Raw genomic sequence first — 22,208 nt, forward strand, 5'->3', positions numbered from 1 at the left:
GGGGCCCGAGCCGCCCGTCCAGCCTCACGCCTCGTCTGCTGGAGGGCCCGAGGAGGCCGTCCAGCACCATGCCACGCCTGCTGGGGGTTCCGAGCCGCCCATCCAGCCTCACGCCTCGTCAGCTGGGGGGCCGAGGAGCCCGTCCAGCACCATGCCACGTCTGCTGGGGGGCCCGAGCCGCCCGTCCAGCACCATGCCACGTCTGCTGGGGGGCCCGAGCCGCCCATCCAGCCACCTTCTGCTTCTGCTACGCCTGGTCCAGCCTCAGCACCAGCTCCTGCTTCTGCCACGCCTGGTCCAGCCTCCGCCTCTGCTTCGTCTGCCGCAGCTCCAGCCTGTGCTTCGCCTGCCTCAGCTCCAGCCTGTGCTTCGCCTGCCGCAGCCTCCGAGTCTTCATCCTCGTCTGGTCCAGCCTCCTCGTCTTCATCCTCGTCTGGTCCAGCCTCCTCGTCTTCATCCTCGTCTGGTCCAGCTTCATCCGTGTCTTCATCCTCGTCTGGTCCAGCTTCCGCCTCTGCCACGCCCACGTCCGGTCCGGCCTCTGCATCAGCTGCACCCACGCCCGGTCCGGCCTCTGCATCAGCTGCACCCACGCCCGGTCCGGCCTCTGCATCGCCTTCAACGTCGCCCGGTCTGGCGTCGGCCTTTGCTTCTGCTCCGCCTGGTCCGGCTCCGGCTTCAGCCTCATCTTCGTCTGGCCCGGCTCCGGCTTCAGCCTCATCTTCGTCTGGCCCAGCCTCGGTGTCTTCGTCCTCGTCTGGCCCAGCCTCGGAGTCTTCGTCCTCGTCTGGCCCAGCCTCGGAGTCTTCGCCCTCGTCTGGTCCAGCTTCGACTTTGGCTTCTGTTTCGCCAGCTGCAGCTCCAGCCTGTGCTTCGCCTGCTGCGGCCCCGTCATCGCCTGGTCCGGCTCCGTCGCCTGTGGCTAGCACGCCACCGCCTGGTCCTGCCTCGCCTGGTCCTGCCTCGCCTGGTCCTGCCTCGCCTGGTCCGGTGCCCACCGGGCCTCGGCCGGTACACCTGACACTGGAGTGCCACCGCTGCCTTCCGCGCGGTCGGCCCCCTGAGCTGCTCCGCCGTCCCCTTCGCCGCCGCCGTTGCCTTCCGCACGGCTGGCCTCCTGACCGGCTCTGTCACCTGTGGCGCCCGCCTGGTCGGCCCCCCGACCGTGTGACCCTTGAACTCTTGTACCCGTGGGCTCCGGGTCGGCCTCCTGAACTGCACCGCCAATGCCTCCCGCATGGACGGCCTCCTGATGGGAGGTGGCGTGACCTGTTGGGTTGCCAACCCCCGGGTCGGCCGCCTGAACTCGTAAACTGTGGGCTGGTGTGTTGCCGCCCTCCGGGCCGACCCCCTGAACTATGTTTGGACTATTGTCACGTGCTCCAGTGTTTTTTGTTGGCTGTTTTTTCTTTCTTGTTCTGGTCCCTCCGTCCTGGTCCCCCGCCGCCCGCCCGGGCTCGGTGGTCCGTTTCTTTTGGTTTAGGGCTGTCTGGAGCCAGCCCTTGGTGGGGGGGTGGTGTCATGGTCCTGGGTCGTGTGACCCAGTGTGTTATGCTTAACCTATTTTGATGTTTATTGTTTGCTTAGGTTCTTTAAGGTAGCCCAGTCCTTTTGTAATTATGTTACCCTTGCATTACGTCTCCCTTGCCCTTCGTGTGTTTATGTCTGTGTGTCTTGTACTGTCAAGTTCATGCTGTCAGTCATGTCACCTCCCCCTGTACTACGTCTCCCCGGTTCATGTCTCATGTTTCCTGTTTTACTTTGAAGGCCTGCATTCACTGTCTGTGTATTCAGTTTCACTCCTCCTGTCCTGTCGTTAAGTTCATGTGTGTCAGCTGCGTTCCCATGTGTGGCCACTTCCCCTGATCATCCCTCATGTGTATTTAGTCTCTGTGTTTCTTACAGTCTGTGTCGCGTCGTCTGTGTTCCCACCCTCCGTATCTCCATGCCCGGTCTGTTGTCCACGCCATGTTTCCCATGCCATGCTTCCAAGTTTCTTGTCTAGGTTTTTCTTATTATTTGTTTAGATTCCCCAGTTTAGGTTTGTGTTAATGTTTGCTTCAGTTTGCCTTGCCCTTTGTTTGTACCTTTTCTACCAGCCATATTAAACGGCTCGCTTTCTGTTACGCTCACTCCCGTCTGCTCACTTGTATACGCACCTGGGTCCATTACACACACCACCGCACGGCCTGTCTCTGCAGACCGTGACAGTACGACGCGACCATGCCGGACCCAGCGACGCAAGAGAGGGAGATCATCCAGACGGTGGAGTCGCTCTGTGGTAAATGGCTGCGGTGCTCTGGAGAGGAGGAACGGGAGGAGTTAGCCCGCCAAGTGGGAGTATGCGTGGCTGTGTTTCCCTGGCTATGGGAGGCACTACACCCGCTGATCACTGACCTTCTCGTCACCGCTCTCCAACTCCGTCCGCAGCCACAGCTGCCTAGCGTGCGGGCTGTGCCGCCAGAGCCCTGCTGTTGTCCCATTTCCCCGCTGCTTCGCGAGCCGGAGGCAGTTGCAGTTGGAACGGTGAGGCTCGCCCCTGACACACCTTCCGCTCGCGCCCCGTCGGCGTCCGCGTCTTCACCGCGGTCTGGCCGCACGGCGTGGCGCACGGAGACGACGGAGGCCATAGACTTTGGTGAGGAGGAGCGGCAGCAGGTGTTACGGGCTTATCGGGAGGACGAGCTCCGGTGGAAGCCCTGGCTCATCCCGGAGGAGGACCTCTCACCTGCTGCACAGCCTACCAGCCGCTCGCCGTCTCCAATCCGCTTAGACTTTACTTCGCCTGCCTCATTTCTGGCAAGGATGTGGGCGGACGACGGGGTGATCGCCGCTACGTCACCCTCTGCATTGGTGCCATCAGCGCCCACCGCGCCAGCTACCAGAAGGGGGCGGCGCCGGCGCCGCCGTTGCACCGCATTAACTCCGGTGAGTGACGACGTTTTCGTGCCTCACGTCCCTTCTATGAAGCAGAGTGAGATGAGCATTGATTTGCCGAGGCCGGAGACTATAACGGAATTGGGCTCCAGAGCCGAAAGACCTGTGTGTGACTGTTTTGAGGGAGCGCACAACGAAACCACAGACCATATTCCTGACTCTGTAGGATCCAGGATTTTTTCTAGCGTTGCTCTCACAGTCGCGCCACATGAAGCCCAGGTTCAGGAGACTGCGAAAGGGGACCCCACGTCTGCTGTACAGGTTGCTTCTCAGCCTGCTAGGAATGGCGTGAGCTTTCTCTCCGCCTCAGACTGCCTTCTGCTTCAGCCGTCTCTTCCAGCTGGAGGGCCCGAGGAGCCCGTTCAGCCTCATGCCACGTCTGCTGTACAGGTTACTTCTCAGCCTGCTAGGAATGGCGTGAGTTTTCTCTCCGCCTCAGACTGCCTTCCGCTTCAGCCGTCTCTTCCAGCTGGAGGGCCCGAGGAGCCCGTCCAGCCTCATGCCTCGTCAGCTGGAGGGCCCGAGGAGCCCGTCCGGCCTCATGCCTCGTCAGCTGGAGGGCCCGAGGAGCCCGTCCGGCCTCAAGCCACGTCAGCTGGAGGGCCCGAGGAGCCCGTCCGGCCTCAAGCCACGTCGGCTGGAGGGCCCGAGGAGCCCGTCCGGCCTCAAGCCACGTCGGCTGGAGGGCCCGAGGAGCCCGTCCAGCCTCATGCCTCGTCAGCTGGAGGGCCCGAGGAGCCCGTCCGGCCTCAAGCCACGTCGGCTGGAGGGCCCGAGGAGCCCGTCCGGCCTCAAGCCACGTCAGCTGGAGGGCCCGAGGAGCCCGTCCAGCCTCATGCCTCGTCAGCTGCAGGGCCCGAGGAGCCCGTCCGGCCTCCTTCCACGTCAGCTGGAGGGTCAGAGGGGCCCGTTCGGCCTCCTTCCACATCAGCTGGAGGGTCCGAGGGGCCCGTTCAGCAACCTTCCACGTCAGCTGGAGGGTCCGAGGGGCCCGTTCAGCAACCTTCCACGTCGGCTGGGGGGCCCGAGGAGCCCGTTCAGCTTCCTTCCACGTCAGCTGGGGGTTCAGGAGAACCGCACCAGCCTCATGCCTCGTCAACTGGAGCGTCCGAGGGGCCCGTCCGGCCGCCTGTCTCCGCTGGAGGGTCCGAGGAGCCCGTCCAGCACCATGCCACGTCTGCTGGGGGGCCCGAGCCGCCCGTCCAGCCTCACGCCTCGTCTGCTGGAGGGCCCGAGGAGGCCGTCCAGCACCATGCCACGCCTGCTGGGGGTTCCGAGCCGCCCATCCAGCCTCACGCCTCGTCAGCTGGGGGGCCGAGGAGCCCGTCCAGCACCATGCCACGTCTGCTGGGGGGCCCGAGCCGCCCGTCCAGCACCATGCCACGTCTGCTGGGGGGCCCGAGCCGCCCATCCAGCCACCTTCTGCTTCTGCTACGCCTGGTCCAGCCTCAGCACCAGCTCCTGCTTCTGCCACGCCTGGTCCAGCCTCCGCCTCTGCTTCGTCTGCCGCAGCTCCAGCCTGTGCTTCGCCTGCCTCAGCTCCAGCCTGTGCTTCGCCTGCCGCAGCCTCCGAGTCTTCATCCTCGTCTGGTCCAGCCTCCTCGTCTTCATCCTCGTCTGGTCCAGCCTCCTCGTCTTCATCCTCGTCTGGTCCAGCTTCATCCGTGTCTTCATCCTCGTCTGGTCCAGCTTCCGCCTCTGCCACGCCCACGTCCGGTCCGGCCTCTGCATCAGCTGCACCCACGCCCGGTCCGGCCTCTGCATCAGCTGCACCCACGCCCGGTCCGGCCTCTGCATCGCCTTCAACGTCGCCCGGTCTGGCGTCGGCCTTTGCTTCTGCTCCGCCTGGTCCGGCTCCGGCTTCAGCCTCATCTTCGTCTGGCCCGGCTCCGGCTTCAGCCTCATCTTCGTCTGGCCCAGCCTCGGTGTCTTCGTCCTCGTCTGGCCCAGCCTCGGAGTCTTCGTCCTCGTCTGGCCCAGCCTCGGAGTCTTCGCCCTCGTCTGGTCCAGCTTCGACTTTGGCTTCTGTTTCGCCAGCTGCAGCTCCAGCCTGTGCTTCGCCTGCTGCGGCCCCGTCATCGCCTGGTCCGGCTCCGTCGCCTGTGGCTAGCACGCCACCGCCTGGTCCTGCCTCGCCTGGTCCTGCCTCGCCTGGTCCTGCCTCGCCTGGTCCGGTGCCCACCGGGCCTCGGCCGGTACACCTGACACTGGAGTGCCACCGCTGCCTTCCGCGCGGTCGGCCCCCTGAGCTGCTCCGCCGTCCCCTTCGCCGCCGCCGTTGCCTTCCGCACGGCTGGCCTCCTGACCGGCTCTGTCACCTGTGGCGCCCGCCTGGTCGGCCCCCCGACCGTGTGACCCTTGAACTCTTGTACCCGTGGGCTCCGGGTCGGCCTCCTGAACTGCACCGCCAATGCCTCCCGCATGGACGGCCTCCTGATGGGAGGTGGCGTGGCCTGTTGGGTTGCCAACCCCCGGGTCGGCCGCCTGAACTCGTAAACTGTGGGCTGGTGTGTTGCCGCCCTCCGGGCCGACCCCCTGAACTATGTTTGGACTATTGTCACGTGCTCCAGTGTTTTTTGTTGGCTGTTTTTTCTTTCTTGTTCTGGTCCCTCCGTCCTGGTCCCCCGCCGCCCGCCCGGGCTCGGTGGTCCGTTTCTTTTGGTTTAGGGCTGTCTGGAGCCAGCCCTTGGTGGGGGGGTGGTGTCATGGTCCTGGGTCGTGTGACCCAGTGTGTTATGCTTAACCTATTTTGATGTTTATTGTTTGCTTAGGTTCTTTAAGGTAGCCCAGTCCTTTTGTAATTATGTTACCCTTGCATTACGTCTCCCTTGCCCTTCGTGTGTTTATGTCTGTGTGTCTTGTACTGTCAAGTTCATGCTGTCAGTCATGTCACCTCCCCCTGTACTACGTCTCCCCGGTTCATGTCTCATGTTTCCTGTTTTACTTTGAAGGCCTGCATTCACTGTCTGTGTATTCAGTTTCACTCCTCCTGTCCTGTCGTTAAGTTCATGTGTGTCAGCTGCGTTCCCATGTGTGGCCACTTCCCCTGATCATCCCTCATGTGTATTTAGTCTCTGTGTTTCTTACAGTCTGTGTCGCGTCGTCTGTGTTCCCACCCTCCGTATCTCCATGCCCGGTCTGTTGTCCACGCCATGTTTCCCATGCCATGCTTCCAAGTTTCTTGTCTAGGTTTTTCTTATTATTTGTTTAGATTCCCCAGTTTAGGTTTGTGTTAATGTTTGCTTCAGTTTGCCTTGCCCTTTGTTTGTACCTTTTCTACCAGCCATATTAAACGGCTCGCTTTCTGTTACGCTCACTCCCGTCTGCTCACTTGTATACGCACCTGGGTCCATTACACACACCACCGCACGGCCTGTCTCTGCAGACCGTGACAACTGCAATCCGGAAATATTAAATATTTAGGTATTAATGTCTCTCCTAAGCTTTCAGACTTAACTAAATTAAACCACATCCCACTTCTAAAGAAAGTAGAAGGCGATCTGACTAGATGGAAATCTTTACCCATATCACTCATGGGAAGGGTCGCCACTATAAAAATGATGATCTTGCCAAAAATAAATTACTTATTTTTGATGATCCCTAACAAACCATCACAAGATTGGTTCAGATCTCTGGATTCATATATTTCCAAATTCCTTTGGAAAGATAAACCCCCGCGTATCAGCTTAAAAACGCTACAAAGAACCAAGGATAGAGGAGGATTAGATCTGCCTAATTTTTACCAATACTTCTTAGCAAACTGGCTTCAGTTCATCTCAGAATGGTTAAAACATACCTTCTTAGTTGAGCCCTGGCTAGATGTTGAACAGGCACTATGCAAGGATCTAGAGATTTCAGACCTACCATTTATTAGCTCAAACATCAAAAGACATGAATGCTTTAAAAGTATCAACATCAGCTTTTCTCTGACAGCATGGTGGGAGTTTCTAAAAATAACGGAGTCTTCATTAATCCCATGCAAACGTACACCTATCTGGAATAACCCTGACATATTACAAAACAATAATATGATTAATTTCCCAGAATGGAGTTGTAAAGGAATTAAATACTTAGAACATATATTAGAGGGAACAGAATTTATCCCATTTGACAGACTAGTTGCACAATATGGGATCAACAAGACAAGATTTTTAGAATATCAACAAATTAAATCCATAGTAAAAAAGAAATTTAACCTCAGACAAGTTGAATTACAAACACCACTAAGTGCGGCACATTTTCTTACTCTTAAATCCCCCAAATTATTATCTAAAATATACAGAACACTTTCTAAATTAGATGAATCAATATCCCTTCCTATTGCAAAGTGGGAAGCAGATTTATCAGTCAGCTTAGACCAAAACTTCTGGTCTCAGATTTGCTTAAAAACCTTTAAATTAATTAAAAATCCCAGTCTGCAATTAATACAATACAAAATACTACATAGAGTGCACTATACAGGTCATCGGATGTTCAAGATGGGCTTTACATCTTCCAACAACTGCTCACACTGTCAAGGCAATACACCAGACAATTACATCCACGCTCTTTGGTTCTGTCCACCAGTGCAAAAGTTTTGGCGCGAGATATGTGAAGATTTATCAAAGTATCTGAAATGTAACATTCCAACTTCCCCCTTAGTGTGTTTGTTGGGCAGCTTAGATAATGTCACTTCAGAAAAGAATATAGCCCATATGATTTTCACTGCCCTATGCATAGCCAAGAAAACAGTCCTCATGAACTGGAAAAATAAAAACAATCTTAATTCTAACCAATATAGAAATTATCTATTAGATTACATTAGTCTTGATACAGCCTCTGCCACCACATCAGATCAATTGCTCTGGGCTCCTTTTATCAGCTCCATCACCTAGTGGGGGTGGGGGGTCATAGTTTGGTCCCGCCTTCACTGTTGTGATTGGTGTGGGGGTAGGGCCAGGCTTAGGGCGTCGGGGGGTTCCCCGGAGGCATCTTCCTTGGGGGGCTCAACCCGGGGTAGCGGTCATGTCCGGTTGGGGGCTCTGTTGGCTCTCAGGTGACCGTTTCCTCGCGGCTGCGTGCAGCGGGGCTAGGGGAGGGTCTGTGCTGACGGACGTGGGTTACTGACCTGGTAGCCTGGCTGCCCCTGGGTGGGTCCGGGATGGGCGTGAGGTTCTGGGGGCGCTCCGTCTCTGAGCTGGGGCCCAGGCCGGGTCTCGGGGGCTTGGGTCCAGGTTGGTGTGTTGCCGGGGTTGTGGGCGGGTGGGTGCATGGGGCCCCAGCCCTGGAGCAGGGTGCCGCCGGTGTGTCGAGCCACCTGGGGGGCTCTTCAACTGGTGGGGGAGATGGTCACATCTGCAGGAGCTTTCCTCTCTTCAGGGACTCTCTCTGCAGGAGGGGGAGATACAGGAGAGGTGGAGGAAGATCTCAGCCTGGGCGTTTACTGTCTTATGTAGTCTGGAAGATGAGTGGATGGTGGGGTGGGTGCAGTTTTCTCTGTGGTGGGGTTGGGTGAACTGTCCCGGGCTCTGTGGGGCCGGGAGGCGCTGCTGCACTGGGCCCCGGTCTGGATGGGCCTGGGCCTCCTTTCCCTGGCGGGTCGCGGAGTGTGGGAGTGCCTACTGGGGTCAGCGGGGGAGCTGGCCCCAGGGAAGGGTTACCTGCCCCTCCCTTCCTTCCCTCCCCATCTCCAGCTGCCTCCCTCTTCCCGCTCCACCACAACCACCCACACATGCAGGGCCTTGGAGTAGGGGTATGTCACCAGGGTGCAGAGGAGGCTACCCCCCCCCCCCCTCTGTCCCCTTCTGGCTGCCTCTGCCTCAATTTTATCCCACAACTTAGACATTCACATTATTCACACTCTCATTACACATACATATAGGATCTTGGGGGTGGGCACAATCACGGAGTCCATATTACCATCAGGGTGTACACCTCACCCCTGGCGTCGTTGCCGACCTCTCAATTTTAAATACACTTAGACATTGAGGGCTATCAGGAGGGACTATGCGCTTACCTGCTGCTCCTTGGCAGGTAGCTCCATGCCCTCCTGGGTTTTATTTGCACCTTAGAACAGACATGCATCAACACTACAATGAGCGGATGGAGGGAGGTTTGGAGTCTTCTCCCACCCCCATTCTCTGCGGCCTGCTGGAGCGGGAGGGCTAGGAGGAGTTGGCCGTCCGACTGCGGTCTGGAGTGTGGGGCCTCCCTGCTGCTACGGAGTCGGGGTGGTCTGCCTCTCCCCACCGCAGGGAAAAGGGTAACACCACCTGGGTCTGGGTGCAGTTCCCCCCTCCAGGGGCAAGGGCACCTAGACCCGGTTTGTAGAGTACGCTTGGGGAGTGTGATCGTGTGTACAGCGTCTCTTTATGTCTGTCTCCACGTTGGTTGAGTGTGGAGTGAGTGCATATGAGAGCATGAGGGGGGGAATGGATGTTTGTGTCTGTGTGTGCCTGTATGTCTGTGTCTATATATCAGGTTGGGTATCAGACATCACCTCTCTGGGGACACCTCAGGCCCTCCAAGGTTTGGAGGCCTATCTCCACCCATCACCACTTCCCCTGCCGGTGGCGGACTCCCTCAGGTATCGGTGCGTTGGTGGTTCTTTGTGTCTGGGGGTGGGCGTCCGGGTACACACCGGCTCACTCCTTGGCGGCCGCTTATCGGGGCCTGGAACCTGGGGCTCGCTCGGTCCACTTCGGAGGTGGGGTGCCCCCGGCCTCTCGGCCTGGGGCTCGGTCACTCAGGCACAGCTGGCTGCCGGCGGAGCTCACGGGCGCGTCACTGCAACTCCCCCTGGCTTCTGCTCCGCGGCTGCTGGGTGAACCCTCATCTGGGACTCTCCTCAGCTCTTACTGGGACAGTGGCGCGGCTGCCCCTCTGTTGGTCTTCCATGGTCTCTTGTGTTCTGGGGGCCTCTGGATGTCTGGAGTTTTGATCTCCTCCATACCTGCTTCATACCCTGGAGGACGGGGCTGTGGCCCCCCCACACTCCCTAGCAGATCGTTACATGGAGAAAGCTTTGGAATACAAGCACGCTGATCCACACAGGTATGCACACGGGTTTTCACTGCTCGTAGACTTAAATTACACCTTTCTTGGCTACTACTTCGAAGCACATCTGTCCTGCGTGCTGCACAACAACATTGAATATTTAGTATTTACTGCTGTTTACACTTAGCTAGGTTAATGCGATGGTGTTGTGTTTAGTATGTTGCATTGTTTTTTTTGTTTCTTTGCTTGTTTTCTATTCTTCTCTCAACAGGTGATCCAGGAGATTTTTATTTTTTTTCTCCCCCCCTTACTCACTGTCCCTCTCCCCTTCTGTTTTTCCTTTCCTTCCTCTTTCTTTCTCCCTTTCCTATCCCTCACTCATGTCTGTCCCGTCTGTAACATCTGAAAATAAAATATAATAAATAATAAAAACAAAGATCGACCAAATGGACCAATACGGCAATGCCACGATGATCCATTTGGCAAAGTAAATCCATTGGGTATCCTTGTTGGTCTTCAGACAACAATTCTGATGGCTAAAGAACCAAATGGGACAGGCAAAAAAAAAAAAAAAAAAAAGAATTTGATGAAAGCAATATGGTTTAAAAATGTAGGGTGGGGGGACAAAAGTCTGGAGGGGTCAGTTGTACTAAACATAAACAGCTGAAGGAACATTTTGCAACTGATTATGTTACCTGGCAACAGATCATTCAGATAAACGTGTATAAAAAGATCATCATAGAGAGACAGAGTTTCTCACAAATACAGATGGGCGGAGGTTTACAAATCTGCAAAAGACTGTGTCTACAAATTGTAGAACAATGACAGAATAATTTCATTAATGTAAAATTATCAAGACGGGGAATATTTCATCATCTGCAGTGCATAATGTCATCAAAACATGCAAAGGTTAAGGCTGAAATCCACTATCAGATGCAGTCTCCAGGTCCTTGGGCAGCAATGCATGAAAAACTGTCATCATTCTGCCACTCAGATCACTGCATGGCCTCAGGAGCACTTCCACAAATCAATATCTGCGCACAAAGTTCACCGTGCCACCCACAAACGCAGGTTAAAGCTCCATTGCGCAAAGAAGTCAAATGTGAATGCGAACTGGAAACGCTGCATTCTTTTCTGAGCAAAAGCTCATTTAAAACGACAAAAACTGCTCTGTGCTCAGATGATTCAGAATCTGAAATTCTTTTTGGAAAACACAGACGCCGTATCCTCCACAACATCCCAAACACCCTGTCGAGCTGGGCCTGTATAGCAGTATGATGGCATCACCTCACAAAACCACTGTATCGTTTAAATTTCCCAGCAGCATCTCATTTATATCCTCAAAATCTCAGTACTACTATATATATGTTATACAGTACTGTGAAAACCTCTTCACGCAACCACCCCTTTTTTTTGTTTGTTGGCTTCCAAAGAACCAAACTTTGTTAATATCTTCCTGCTTGAGCAGTTTTTGTTTAGACTTTGGTTGCTTTTACATTCATTTCCAGTTCAGTCCCCATACAGTGGGGCAAAAAAGTAGTCAGCCACCGACTGTGCAAGTTCCCCCACCTAAAATGATGACAGAGGTCAGTAATTTGCACCAGAGGTACACGTCAACTGTGAGAGACAGAATGTGAAAAAAAAATCCATGAATTCACATGGTAGGATTTGTAAAGAATTTATTCGTAAATTAGGGTGGGAAATAAGTATTTGGTCACCTCAAACAAGGAAAATCTCTGGCTCTCACAGACCTGTAACGTCTTCTGTAAGAAGCTTTTCTGTCCCCCACTCGTTACCTGTATGAATGGGACCTGTTTGAACTCATCATCTGTATAAAAGACACCTGTCCACAGCCTCAAACAGTCAGACTCCAAACTCCGCCATGGCCAAGACCAAAGAGCTTTCGAAGGACACCAGGAAAAGTATTGTAGACCTGCACCAGACTGGGAAGAGTGAATCTACAATAGGCAAGCAGCTTGGTGTGAACAAATCAACTGTGGGAGCAATCATCAGAAAATGGAAGACATACAAGACCACTGATAATCTCCCTCGATCTGGGGCTCCACGCAAGATCTCATCCCGTGGGGTCAAAATGATCATGAGAACGGTGAGCAAAGATCCCAGAACCACACGGGGGGACCTGGTGAATGACCTGCAGAGAGCTGGGACCAAAGTAACAAAGGTCACCATCAGTAACACACTACAACGGCAGGGAATCAAATCCCGCAGTGCCAGACGTGTTCGCTGCTGAAGCCAGTGCATGTCCAGGCCCGTCTGAAGTTTGCCAGAGAGCACATGGATGATACAGCAGAGGATTGGGAGAATGTCATGTGGTCAGATGAAACCAAAGTAGAACTTTTTGGTATAAACTCAACTCGTCGTGTTTGGAGGAAGACGAATACTGAGTTGCATCCCAAGAACACCATACCTACTGTGAAGCATGGGGGTGGAAACATCATGCTATGGGGCTGTTTTTCTGCCAAGGGGACAGGACGACTGATCCGTGTTAAGGACAGAATGAATGGGGCCATGTATCGTGAGATTTTGAGCCAAAACCTCCTTCCATCAGTGAGAACTTTGAAGATGAAACGCGGCTTGGTCTTCCAACATGACAATGATCCAAAACACACCGCCCGGGCAACAAAGGAGTGGCTCCGTAAGAAGCATTTGAAAGTCCTGGAGTGGCCTAGCCAGTCTCCAGACCTCAACCCCATAGAAAATCTGTGGCGGGAGTTGAAAGTCCGTGTTGCTCGGCGACAGCCCCAAAACATCACTGCTCTCGAGAAGATCTGCATGGAGGAATGGGCCAAAATACCAGCTACTGTGTGTGCAAACCTGGTAAAGACCTATAGTAAACGTTTGACCTCTGTTATTGCCAACAAAGGTTATGTTACAAAGTATTGAGTTGTATTTTTGTTATTGACCAAATACTTATTTTCCACCCTGATTTACGAATAAATTCTTTACAAATCCTACCATGTGAATTCATGGATTTTTCTTTCACATTCTGTCTCTCACAGTTGAAGTGTACCTCTGGTGCAAATTACTGACCTCTGTCATCATTTTAGGTGGGGGAACTTGCACAATCGGTGGCTGACTAAATACTTTTTTGCCCCACTGTACCTGATCATTTCTAGAGAAAGGTTTTTTTTTACATTCCTTTATTTGCATCAGGTACTTTATGTTGACCTATGAACCATGCAAACACAACAAGGACACCTGTCTCAAGGGATTATTGTTTCTACACATAACAGACAACTTAGCAAACAACCAGTTTGAACTTGTATCACATTGTTGAGCAGCCTGTTGCAAAAGCACATCCTTTATTCCCATGTCCTTCTTTGAATCTAACAATGGGGTTTGAACTCATGAAAGCTTGCCTGAGAGACTTCAGGCTGTATTTCTATTTGTGTTTGCATGTTTCAGGAAACCCTGTAGCTATTCATTCTGCTTGTGTCAGTGTAACAGTCTGAAATTGTATTCTCTTGTGTGTCAGACATAATGAAACACACCACTTGCCTTAGCTCACGGCTGAATGAAGGCACATAACCCAGTATGTGACATATGAGACAATGAAACTGTAGGAAAAAAAAGTGAAGACAACACATGGCGCCATCTTAACTGAGTACAGCAGGCAACTCGTGTGCTGTAATGCTAATGCAGTGGCCTGAATGTACCTAAAGAATCAGAGAAAAAAAGAGAAATGAATCCATAACTGTACCTGCTTTGTCTCTGTGTGGCAGGAGCCACCCATCTGCCAAAGGGCCAAAAGATCGTAATCATACGACGATATACCAAAACCTCTATACACATTAATAGGTCTGCACACATTGACTGTAACACGTCCTGGTACAGGCTGTCCATACGTGTACCTATTTAAAGAAAAATAAGTAAACATTATGAGTCATTTGCTCTCCAAACTCCAGATTTTACAACACATAATTTGTCCTGAAAGAACTTTTCCTTACTTTGCACACACTTTAGCTTCAATGTCTTCCTGCCCAATACTCACTTCTTCAGATATATTTACTGTCACATCAAATTTGGGTAAAACTGGGGAAAATATGAATGTCAGCATTTGCACTCCATTACAACAAAGAATTTAAGAATAAATAAGACTGACTTACCATATTTCTCCACTTTGAAGTTGTGAGATATTTTCCTCTCACCCATTGACACAATGATCTGGTACGGTCCCTCACGGGCCTCAGCGTCCAAGGAGTAAGAAAGCTGCAGTATTCTGCTATTGGATGTTTCATTTAGCCACTGTCCAATCCTGTTACTGTGAGGATCCTGTTAAATCAAGTGACAGTGACAGCTACTACACAGGTGTAAATACAGTACCAACTAGATTCTTTATTTTCTTTTTCAACAAGATTAGAGCTAAAACTGGACAATATAAATTTAGGGGGACATAAAAATGTCCTGTCTTCATCTGTAGCCAGCTTTGTCCCCTTCTAGATGTGAAGCACTTGTTTATAGATGTTTAAAAGTTAAGTGATATAAAGAAACCTAAGCTGTAATGACAGGGAAGCTGTGGCTGTGTTTGTGGAGTAATTAAATCAAAATTATTATTTTGATTTATTCACTGTCATTTTATTTTCACATGTGGGGCATCAAGTAACAGAACAGACCCCTGCACGGTGTGTATTACATACATGCAACCCACTTTGTCCAGTTTTTAAACCTTGCACTGTCAGTAACTTGGAGTAATACTGCAGAAGCAGTGTGTATGCAAGCAGTGAGCAGGGAACCTTCAAGTCTGTCTGACTGCATGTGTTCAGTGTTGTGTTGATGCATTTGCAAGAGAAGTAAAAGCCTTTTCTAGAGGCGCCCTCTTACCTGAAGTTCAATGACATCATACTGAAAGAAAAAGGAAGAAAGACAGGTGGAGTTAAGAAACTGTTGTGTAAATCACTGCATCCAAATTGCAAACAGCATTATTAATAATACTGTTCAAAAACTCACCAGCTGATTGGCAGGTCGCATTTTATTATCCATCGTAACGACTCTGAAATTCACTTTGAGAAAAATTGAGAGGTTACCTCTGTTTCTCTCTTTATACTTTAAAAAAAAGTCACTGCAACATATCAAACACAAATCTGATTGGTTACCCTACACAGCAAGACAGATCTCAGATAATGGACTGACATGTATGAGACATATAATTTACTCTAATTAACTATCTAACTATTATCTAATTAACTCTAATTTATTGAAATTGAACTGATATTGCTAATTTATATTTTAATTAATGACACCATCCATCCATCCATCCACCTTCATCCGCTTTATCCGAGGCCGGGTCGCGGGGGCAGCAGCCTAAGCAGAGAAGCCCAGACCTCCCTCCCCCCAGCCACCTCCTCCAGCTTATCCGGGGGAACACCAAGGCGTTCCCAGGCCAGCCGAGAGATATAATCTCTCCAGCGTGTCCTGGGTCTGCCCCGGGGCCTCCTCCCGGTGGGACATGCCTGGAACACCTCACCCAGGAAGCGCCCAGGAGGCATCCTTGTCAGATGCCTGAACCACCTCAGCTGGCTCCTTTCGATGTGGAGCAGCAGCTGCTCTACTCTGAGCCCCTCCCGGATGGCCGAACTTCTCACCCTATCTCTAAGGGAGAGGCGAGCCACCCTTCGGAGGAAGCTCATTTCTGCCGCTTGTATCCGCGATCTCTTTCTTTCGGTAACTACCCACAGCTCGTGGCCATAGGTGAGGGTAGGGACGTAGATCGACCAGTAAATTGATAACTTCGCTTTTACGCTCAGCTCTCTTTTCACCACGACGGACCGGTGCAGCGTCCGCATTACTGCAGCTGCAGCCCCAATCCGTTTGTCGATCTCCGGCTCCCTTCTCCCATCACTCGCGAACAAGACCCCGAGATACTTGAACTCCTCCACTTGGGGCAGGAACTCATCCCCGACCCGGAGTGGGCACTCCACCCTTTTCCGGCTTAGAACCATGGCCTCAGATTTGGAGGTGCTGATCCTCATTCCCGTTGCTTCACACTCGGCTGCGAACCGTTCCAGTGCGAGCTGGAGGCCCTCACCCGATGAAGCCAACAGAACCACATCATCCACAAAAAGCAGAGATGAGATTCTGAGGGACACGGTCGAATGCTTTCTCCAAGTCCACAAAACACATGTAGACTGGTTGGGCAAACTCCCATGCGCCCTCAAGTATCCTTGAGAGGATAAAGAGCTGGTCCAGTGTTCCGCGACCAGGACGAAAACCGCATTGTTCCTCCTGTATCCGAGGTTCGACTAGCGGACAAACTCTCCTTTCCAGCACCCTTGCATAGACTTTCCCAGGGAGGCTGAGGAGTGTGATCCCCCTGTAGTTGGAACACACCCTCCGGTCCCCCTTCTTAAAGATGGGGACCACCACCCCGGTCTGCCAGTCCACAGGTACTGCCCCTGATCTCCACGCAACATTGTAATTGTCATTGCGTAATTAATGACACATTTAATTTATTATTTAATTATGTGTTTAATACATTTTGGCACCCGAGGCCCTCCATATTCTTCCTTCACGTTTTTTTTGTACTTTGAATTCCAAAGCCATGTTTAAACATATTTATTTTATTGTGAACTATTAAAAATTAAACCATTAAACTTTCACATAAAAAGAATTTGACTCTGAAATAAACCAAGAGGTAAATGGAAAATATAATATGGCCTTTGCCCTTTGGGGGAAGTTGTGCACTCTGAGTATTCTGCATGTTTTATTTCCAGTGTTGGGACTAACGCGTTATTAAGTAACGCGTTACAGTAACTACGTTATTATTGTGGTAACGAGCACGGTAACTAGTTATTATGCCAAAATCAGGAATGCGTTAGTCGTTACTGGGATTTAGATAGGCTCGTTACTCGTTACTTTGTGTGGTGGCTATCGCGGAGCTTCCACAGATTCAGTAACATTAGCAAGTGATGGAGGCCAGCAGGTGGATGAAGGAAAGGGGACGCAAAGGAAAAGAGACCCGAGGAAGCCGCCGGTCCAAGTGTGAACTGAATTTCAGGTAAGAAGTTATGACCTGCAGTCTGTCTGGGTCAGATATGAACCAAGTTTAGGTGGAGTTTATTTTCGTTGTGCTGACATTTTCCGTACTGCGTGCTAGCTAGCATGATGGAGTTTCTATACAGCTGGGTGGGTGCTATGAAGTTAATGATGTTGAACTTTATTTTATTCATAAGTTATTAGAGTTGCCAACCGTCCCGTCTGGTATTCAGAGAAAATATTACGCGTTTCGTATTGAGTTGAAAAGGAACAGTTTGTCCTGGACTTCAGCTACAATGAAAAAGGCACAAAGCTGGAGTTATTCTGTGTCTTTGCTGCACAGCTGCCTCTTCTCCTTTCATTCTCCCCCCTCCCTCTCCTGTTTCTACTTCAATCATGAAACTGATCAATGATCAGCTGATCGTCTCTCTTGCTTGTTTATCGCCCACTTTGCGCCGAAAGAGGAAACCAGCGGATGTCGCGCTAAACAACAGCAGCACGTTTGAGCTTGATCAGCTGTTGTTAGAATTTATTTAATATTAATTTCTAGTATCAGCTGATGTTTGCTGGAGCCACAGCTGCAAAAAAGCTGCTGTTCAGGATATCGGTTTGAATATGTGGTGAGAGGGAAACATGCAGATGAAACCAGGAGATGTCCTTACTGAATCATCAGAGCTGAACAGGTGATGGAGAAACAGGTTTGCCTTTTAGGTGACATGAATGAGTTGAAGGGAAGTTATGAACTGTTTCTCAGAGACAAATAACACCAGGATCCTTTTCTAAGTAGCTGACAGCTGGTAACTGTGCAGGTGCAGGTCTAGCAAAGTGTTGCCAGGGGGGCCAGGTAGGGCATTAACAGGGAGAGGTGGGCACAAAGAAATACTCTTCTTTCTTATTCTCATTTAAAATGTCTAGCTTTTAAAAAATAATTATCTGAATCTTACAACAAACGATTAATAGATTGATGCATATATACCATCAAAACAGTGTACATCACTGTCACAACAGCGTTTGTTTTCATTCAAAGTCTTTATGATTTTTCCTATAATGGTGGGCCGGTCTCTAGTCAAAATGCCCAGGACGATTTTTTTGTCCCAGTCCAGCTCTGTATGCAGCTCATCTGCAGTGTGGTGTTACCTACATCTTCCTATTCAGAAGGCAGAATTTCCGAGTTCTGAGTACAATCAAAAGCACCACGACTGCAGTTTTTGTGTTGGATGTAAAAGGCGCACATGACGCTGTGACGTAGGCTAGAATCATGGCAGCAGTCAATGACGGTCCAGGCGTGGGATTTCTCTCGTGGAAATATGCACATTATCTTTTCCTTTCTATTGGTAGGTGGCACAGTGCACTGTGGCAAGTAAACAAGCTAGAAGACTGGCAAAGTTATGGAAGCAACACATTAACAAGAGAATTCTGAGTAAAACCAAAGTTACTTTCCCTAGTAACTAGTTACTTTGAAAGTAACGAGTAACTTGAAGTAACTGAGTTACTTTTGAGAGAAGTAACTAGTAATGTAACTAAGTTACTATTTTAAAGTAACTTACCCAACACTGTTTATTTCTCATCACTGTGAAATAACTGCATACCATTCGTTGTCAGTAGCTGTCTTTTGCAATGTGAAGTTCTTCAGTAGTGTGAGCTCAAATATGAAACTTGTGGGATTTTTTTTCCTTTTGTTGTTCTTTAAAATACCATATTTTTCGGACCATAAGGCGCACTGGATTATAAATCGCACTGACGATGAATGGGTCTGAAACGGGTCTGTTTTCATACATAAGGTGTACTGGAATTACAGGGCGCATTAAATGCCTTATAAATTATCCTATGTAACTTTGCACTGTCCACTTTCTGCTGTAACAAAACAAATTTCCGATGTGTGGGACTAATAGGGCTTTGGAGTTGACGTCACGCCGCAATGCATTGTGGGAGCGCAGCTCCATTTTCGGGGTCTACGAATCAAAACAAACACACTGTGTTGGAACGACGAGACGACAAGAAACATGCTTAAAAGCAGCTCAAAAGAAAACGGACGGTATAGAGACCGATTGCGTCCAGAGGCGAAGCAGCGGTACTTGAAAAAAAATAGAGTGCATCGCAAATCTGGACCCATATGAAATACGGCAGTTGAGTAAAGACCCAGACGACTTACCGCCACTGTCCTACCCCGATATCTTCACGTATCTTGTTTGTGGAGTAAGCGCTTACACAGCGAACCAGTTTCGTAATTACAAGTCACTGGAGGTGCACATCCAATTTACAAATGGCTGGGTGCAAGATTTGGCTATTTTCAAGCCGCCAAACTCTGAGTACGTCCTCAAAGTAAGTCAGCTGGAGTGCATCGAGTGAAATAGCCATTTTCCACCCCCCACCATAATTAATGTTATACATTTATCATTGAACTGCTAAAATATCGTTATCATATTATATGCCCGTAATTGTAAAGTACATGCAAATTAACACTTTGATAATCGGGCAAATTATTAACGCCAATTTGTGTCCTTCCTGTCTCATTTCATTTATTGTCTTTACATCAACCAATCAAGTCACTCCATTCGATGTTTGATCGCAATTTCTATAACTTCCGAGACCACCAACGATGATATTATTCAGCTATAAAGTGTGATGTGAACATATTTAGAACTTACCGGAATGAAAATGTCTTGAGCACACCAACTGATATCTGGAGACGTAACAGAACTTGATATCAGCTCGTCTCACGGCTGCTATCCAGGCTAGACGCCTTCATTTGGTAATATCCGATACATGAGCTCCTTCATGTTGCTTCCAGGTTGGGAAAGCATAAAAAGACAATCCAAACTTATTCCCGTGCCGGTCGTAAGATCGAACATTGCAGCCGACCACACAGCAAGTACGAACCATGGCTATGCTTTCGCTCCTTACTTAGACCCCCAAAATGGCGGATCGGGCCAAAATCCTTTCCACGCCCACCCCCGTGACATCACGCTCCAAAGCCCTATAAAGGTTATCTTATCTTATATTAATGACTAACCTGGTATTGTGGTTGTTGTTCTCCTGACTGAAGTTTGGTCCATTTAAAGCAGGCCTGCCCAATCCCAGTCCTCGAGAGCTACTATCCTGCAGCTTTTAGATGCATCCCTACTCCAACACAGCTGAATCAAATGGTTTGATCTCTTCAGCATGCCATCATGTTTGGCAAAGGCCTGATAACAAGCCATTCATTTGATTCGGGTGTGTGGGAACAAGGATGCATCTAAAAGCTGCAGGACGGTAGCTCTCGAGGACCGGGATTGGGCACCCCTGATTTAAAGCATCTTTCCATGTGATTGCATTCGTCAAAAACTATCGGGAACGTTTATCGAATGGAAAAAAGCTAGCGTTCATCCTCCAGCTTCACTGTGTTTATGTTATGCTAACATAGCTGTGTCGCTAGTGATCACGTAGCACATCATTATATACCAGCTATCCCAACTTCAGTAATGTTGGAAGTGATAGCAGAGCTTTATGTTTTATTTTTATCCAGAAATCTCTCGTTCAGAACATGCTATATCATGTTTAGGTAGCTAGCAAAACCAGCTAGCTAACTTCTGCTAACTTCTAACTCTGTTAAATTTAATAAATTATGTTTTGATGGATGCCTGGATGTTAAACTTAATTCTTATACCTGGTAAAGCAGCAACACTGATCATTTTATTAAAGATGAAAGAATTTAGACAGTTTTTAACTCTCAGTGATGCTGCAGTGTTCGTTTGACTTTAGGACCTGAAGCAGACGGCGTTTAGGACCCAGATTAGGCCGAGTCCGCGAGGCTTCTGATTACAGTAGCCGTAATGCTCCAACAATCAAGCGGTGCGGCTTCGTACCTTACCAAAGGCGTACTAAAACATTTTGTGACAGATTTTTGAGCACTGTGTACCACATAAAATCTGTTTGTGGTCAGTAAACACAACCAGAATTAATATATAAGGCACACTGTTGATTTTTGAGAAAAAGAAAGGATTTTAAGTGCGCCTTATAGTCCGGAAAATACGGTAGTTATGTTCAAAGATGGAGTCAGATTTCAAACTTCGAATAAACATCTCGGTCGATCGACCGAATTAAATATTATATTAAATATCTTGAAAAACTTTTGCTATATGAAGCAAACATTTCACATCAATAACTGTATGTGTGTCCAAATTTTGGACCATAAAACTTGTTACACAAATTGGAGATGGTGGAGCAGCTGGCTCATGATGATGGAATTTGAATGAACTACATGTCTTATATAACATAACAGCACATTGTTACCTTTTTGTCCAGGGAGGTAGATGGGTTTGTCTGTTTGGATGAATGTGAAGGTATCAGACGCTCGGATCATCACTTTTCTGACTTGTTTGGAGTAAAATGTGTCTCCTCGTACCTCCACCTGAAAATGTTGCACCTCCTTTTGTACCAAAGGAGCCTGAGACAGTGGGATATTTAGATAGTCATTAAAGCTAATAATGCTTACGATAACAACTAACAAACGCATTTTGTGTGTGAAAGTGCTGGTTGCCAACCTCAAACTGAACACAGGTTTGAAAGGCCTCATTTGACGTATGCGTGAATAAGGTTGTGTTCTTCTCTCGGGACATCAAAGTGACAGTCATGACCAGAGTCCCACTGGGCTGTCGGAGAGTTGCACAGAATTTGGCCTCAGCTCCAGCTTCAATAACTGCAGGAATGGCCACCAGGTACTGGCTGCATACAGCATCACACATACAGCAGTTACTGCAGTGAACAACTCACACAGACAAAAACACGCTGAAGACAAACTCACGGTTCAGCCACCGCTTGATCCACATGCATCCAGCTCAGGAGGACACACAGAGTGCAGCTCAGGATCCAGAGACGGTCCATGACTGGTTGTGATAATCCTCAGTGTCAGCTTCTGCTAAATATTGGCTGATCGTCCCCACCCACATACACTGTAACAGCCACGTGTTTGAAACGCACTCATGTACTCTGATCTCCACAAAGTCAATCACTTACACATTTACAAAATCCCAATCCTGCTTTCAGCAGTGAACACTAAACTATAGACAACAGTAAAGTTTGTCATTCAGTGTAAAACATTACAGTAACATACAGTGCTCCGAGGTGATGTTTCTAAATCAGCTCCAAGTTTAATTTGGCTGTTACAAAAAGTTATTTCTGTTTCGAATGTGCCTGTTTTACTTAATAATGTGCATTTTCTTACCGTCAGTGCTGGGATATCCTACTGTAGTGTGTAACTACTGATATTCTCTAAAATCACTGGGCGTTACAGTAAGTGTAGCCACCAACAGTGCCCTTTACCC

The 22,208-nt window shown here is 49.6% G+C and overlaps 1 protein-coding gene across 2 annotated transcripts in view; it reads right to left on the reverse strand.

The window, feature by feature from the left end:
* LOC113018310 (alpha-2-macroglobulin-like) overlaps window positions 1-21,842 on the reverse strand; it is a 107,952-nt gene extending 86,110 nt beyond the window's left edge. For both annotated transcript variants that reach the window (XM_080299511.1, XM_080299512.1), the window contains exons 1-8: window positions 21,689-21,842; window positions 21,429-21,609; window positions 21,178-21,331; window positions 14,881-14,933; window positions 14,755-14,775; window positions 14,040-14,205; window positions 13,881-13,965; window positions 13,634-13,784 (exon numbers count right to left, since the gene is read on the reverse strand). In XM_080299511.1, coding sequence (XP_080155637.1) covers window positions 13,634-13,784; window positions 13,881-13,965; window positions 14,040-14,205; window positions 14,755-14,775; window positions 14,881-14,933; window positions 21,178-21,331; window positions 21,429-21,609; window positions 21,689-21,768 — 891 coding nt within the window. In that variant the 5' untranslated portion in view covers window positions 21,769-21,842. The remainder of the gene's footprint in view (window positions 1-13,633; window positions 13,785-13,880; window positions 13,966-14,039; window positions 14,206-14,754; window positions 14,776-14,880; window positions 14,934-21,177; window positions 21,332-21,428; window positions 21,610-21,688) is intronic.
* Window positions 21,843-22,208: the final 366 nt, after the last annotated feature.

The sequence above is a fragment of the Astatotilapia calliptera genome, chromosome 3 (assembly GCF_964374335.1).
Source record: "Astatotilapia calliptera chromosome 3, fAstCal68.1, whole genome shotgun sequence".
In the NCBI taxonomy this organism is placed as follows: Eukaryota; Metazoa; Chordata; class Actinopteri; order Cichliformes; family Cichlidae; genus Astatotilapia; species Astatotilapia calliptera.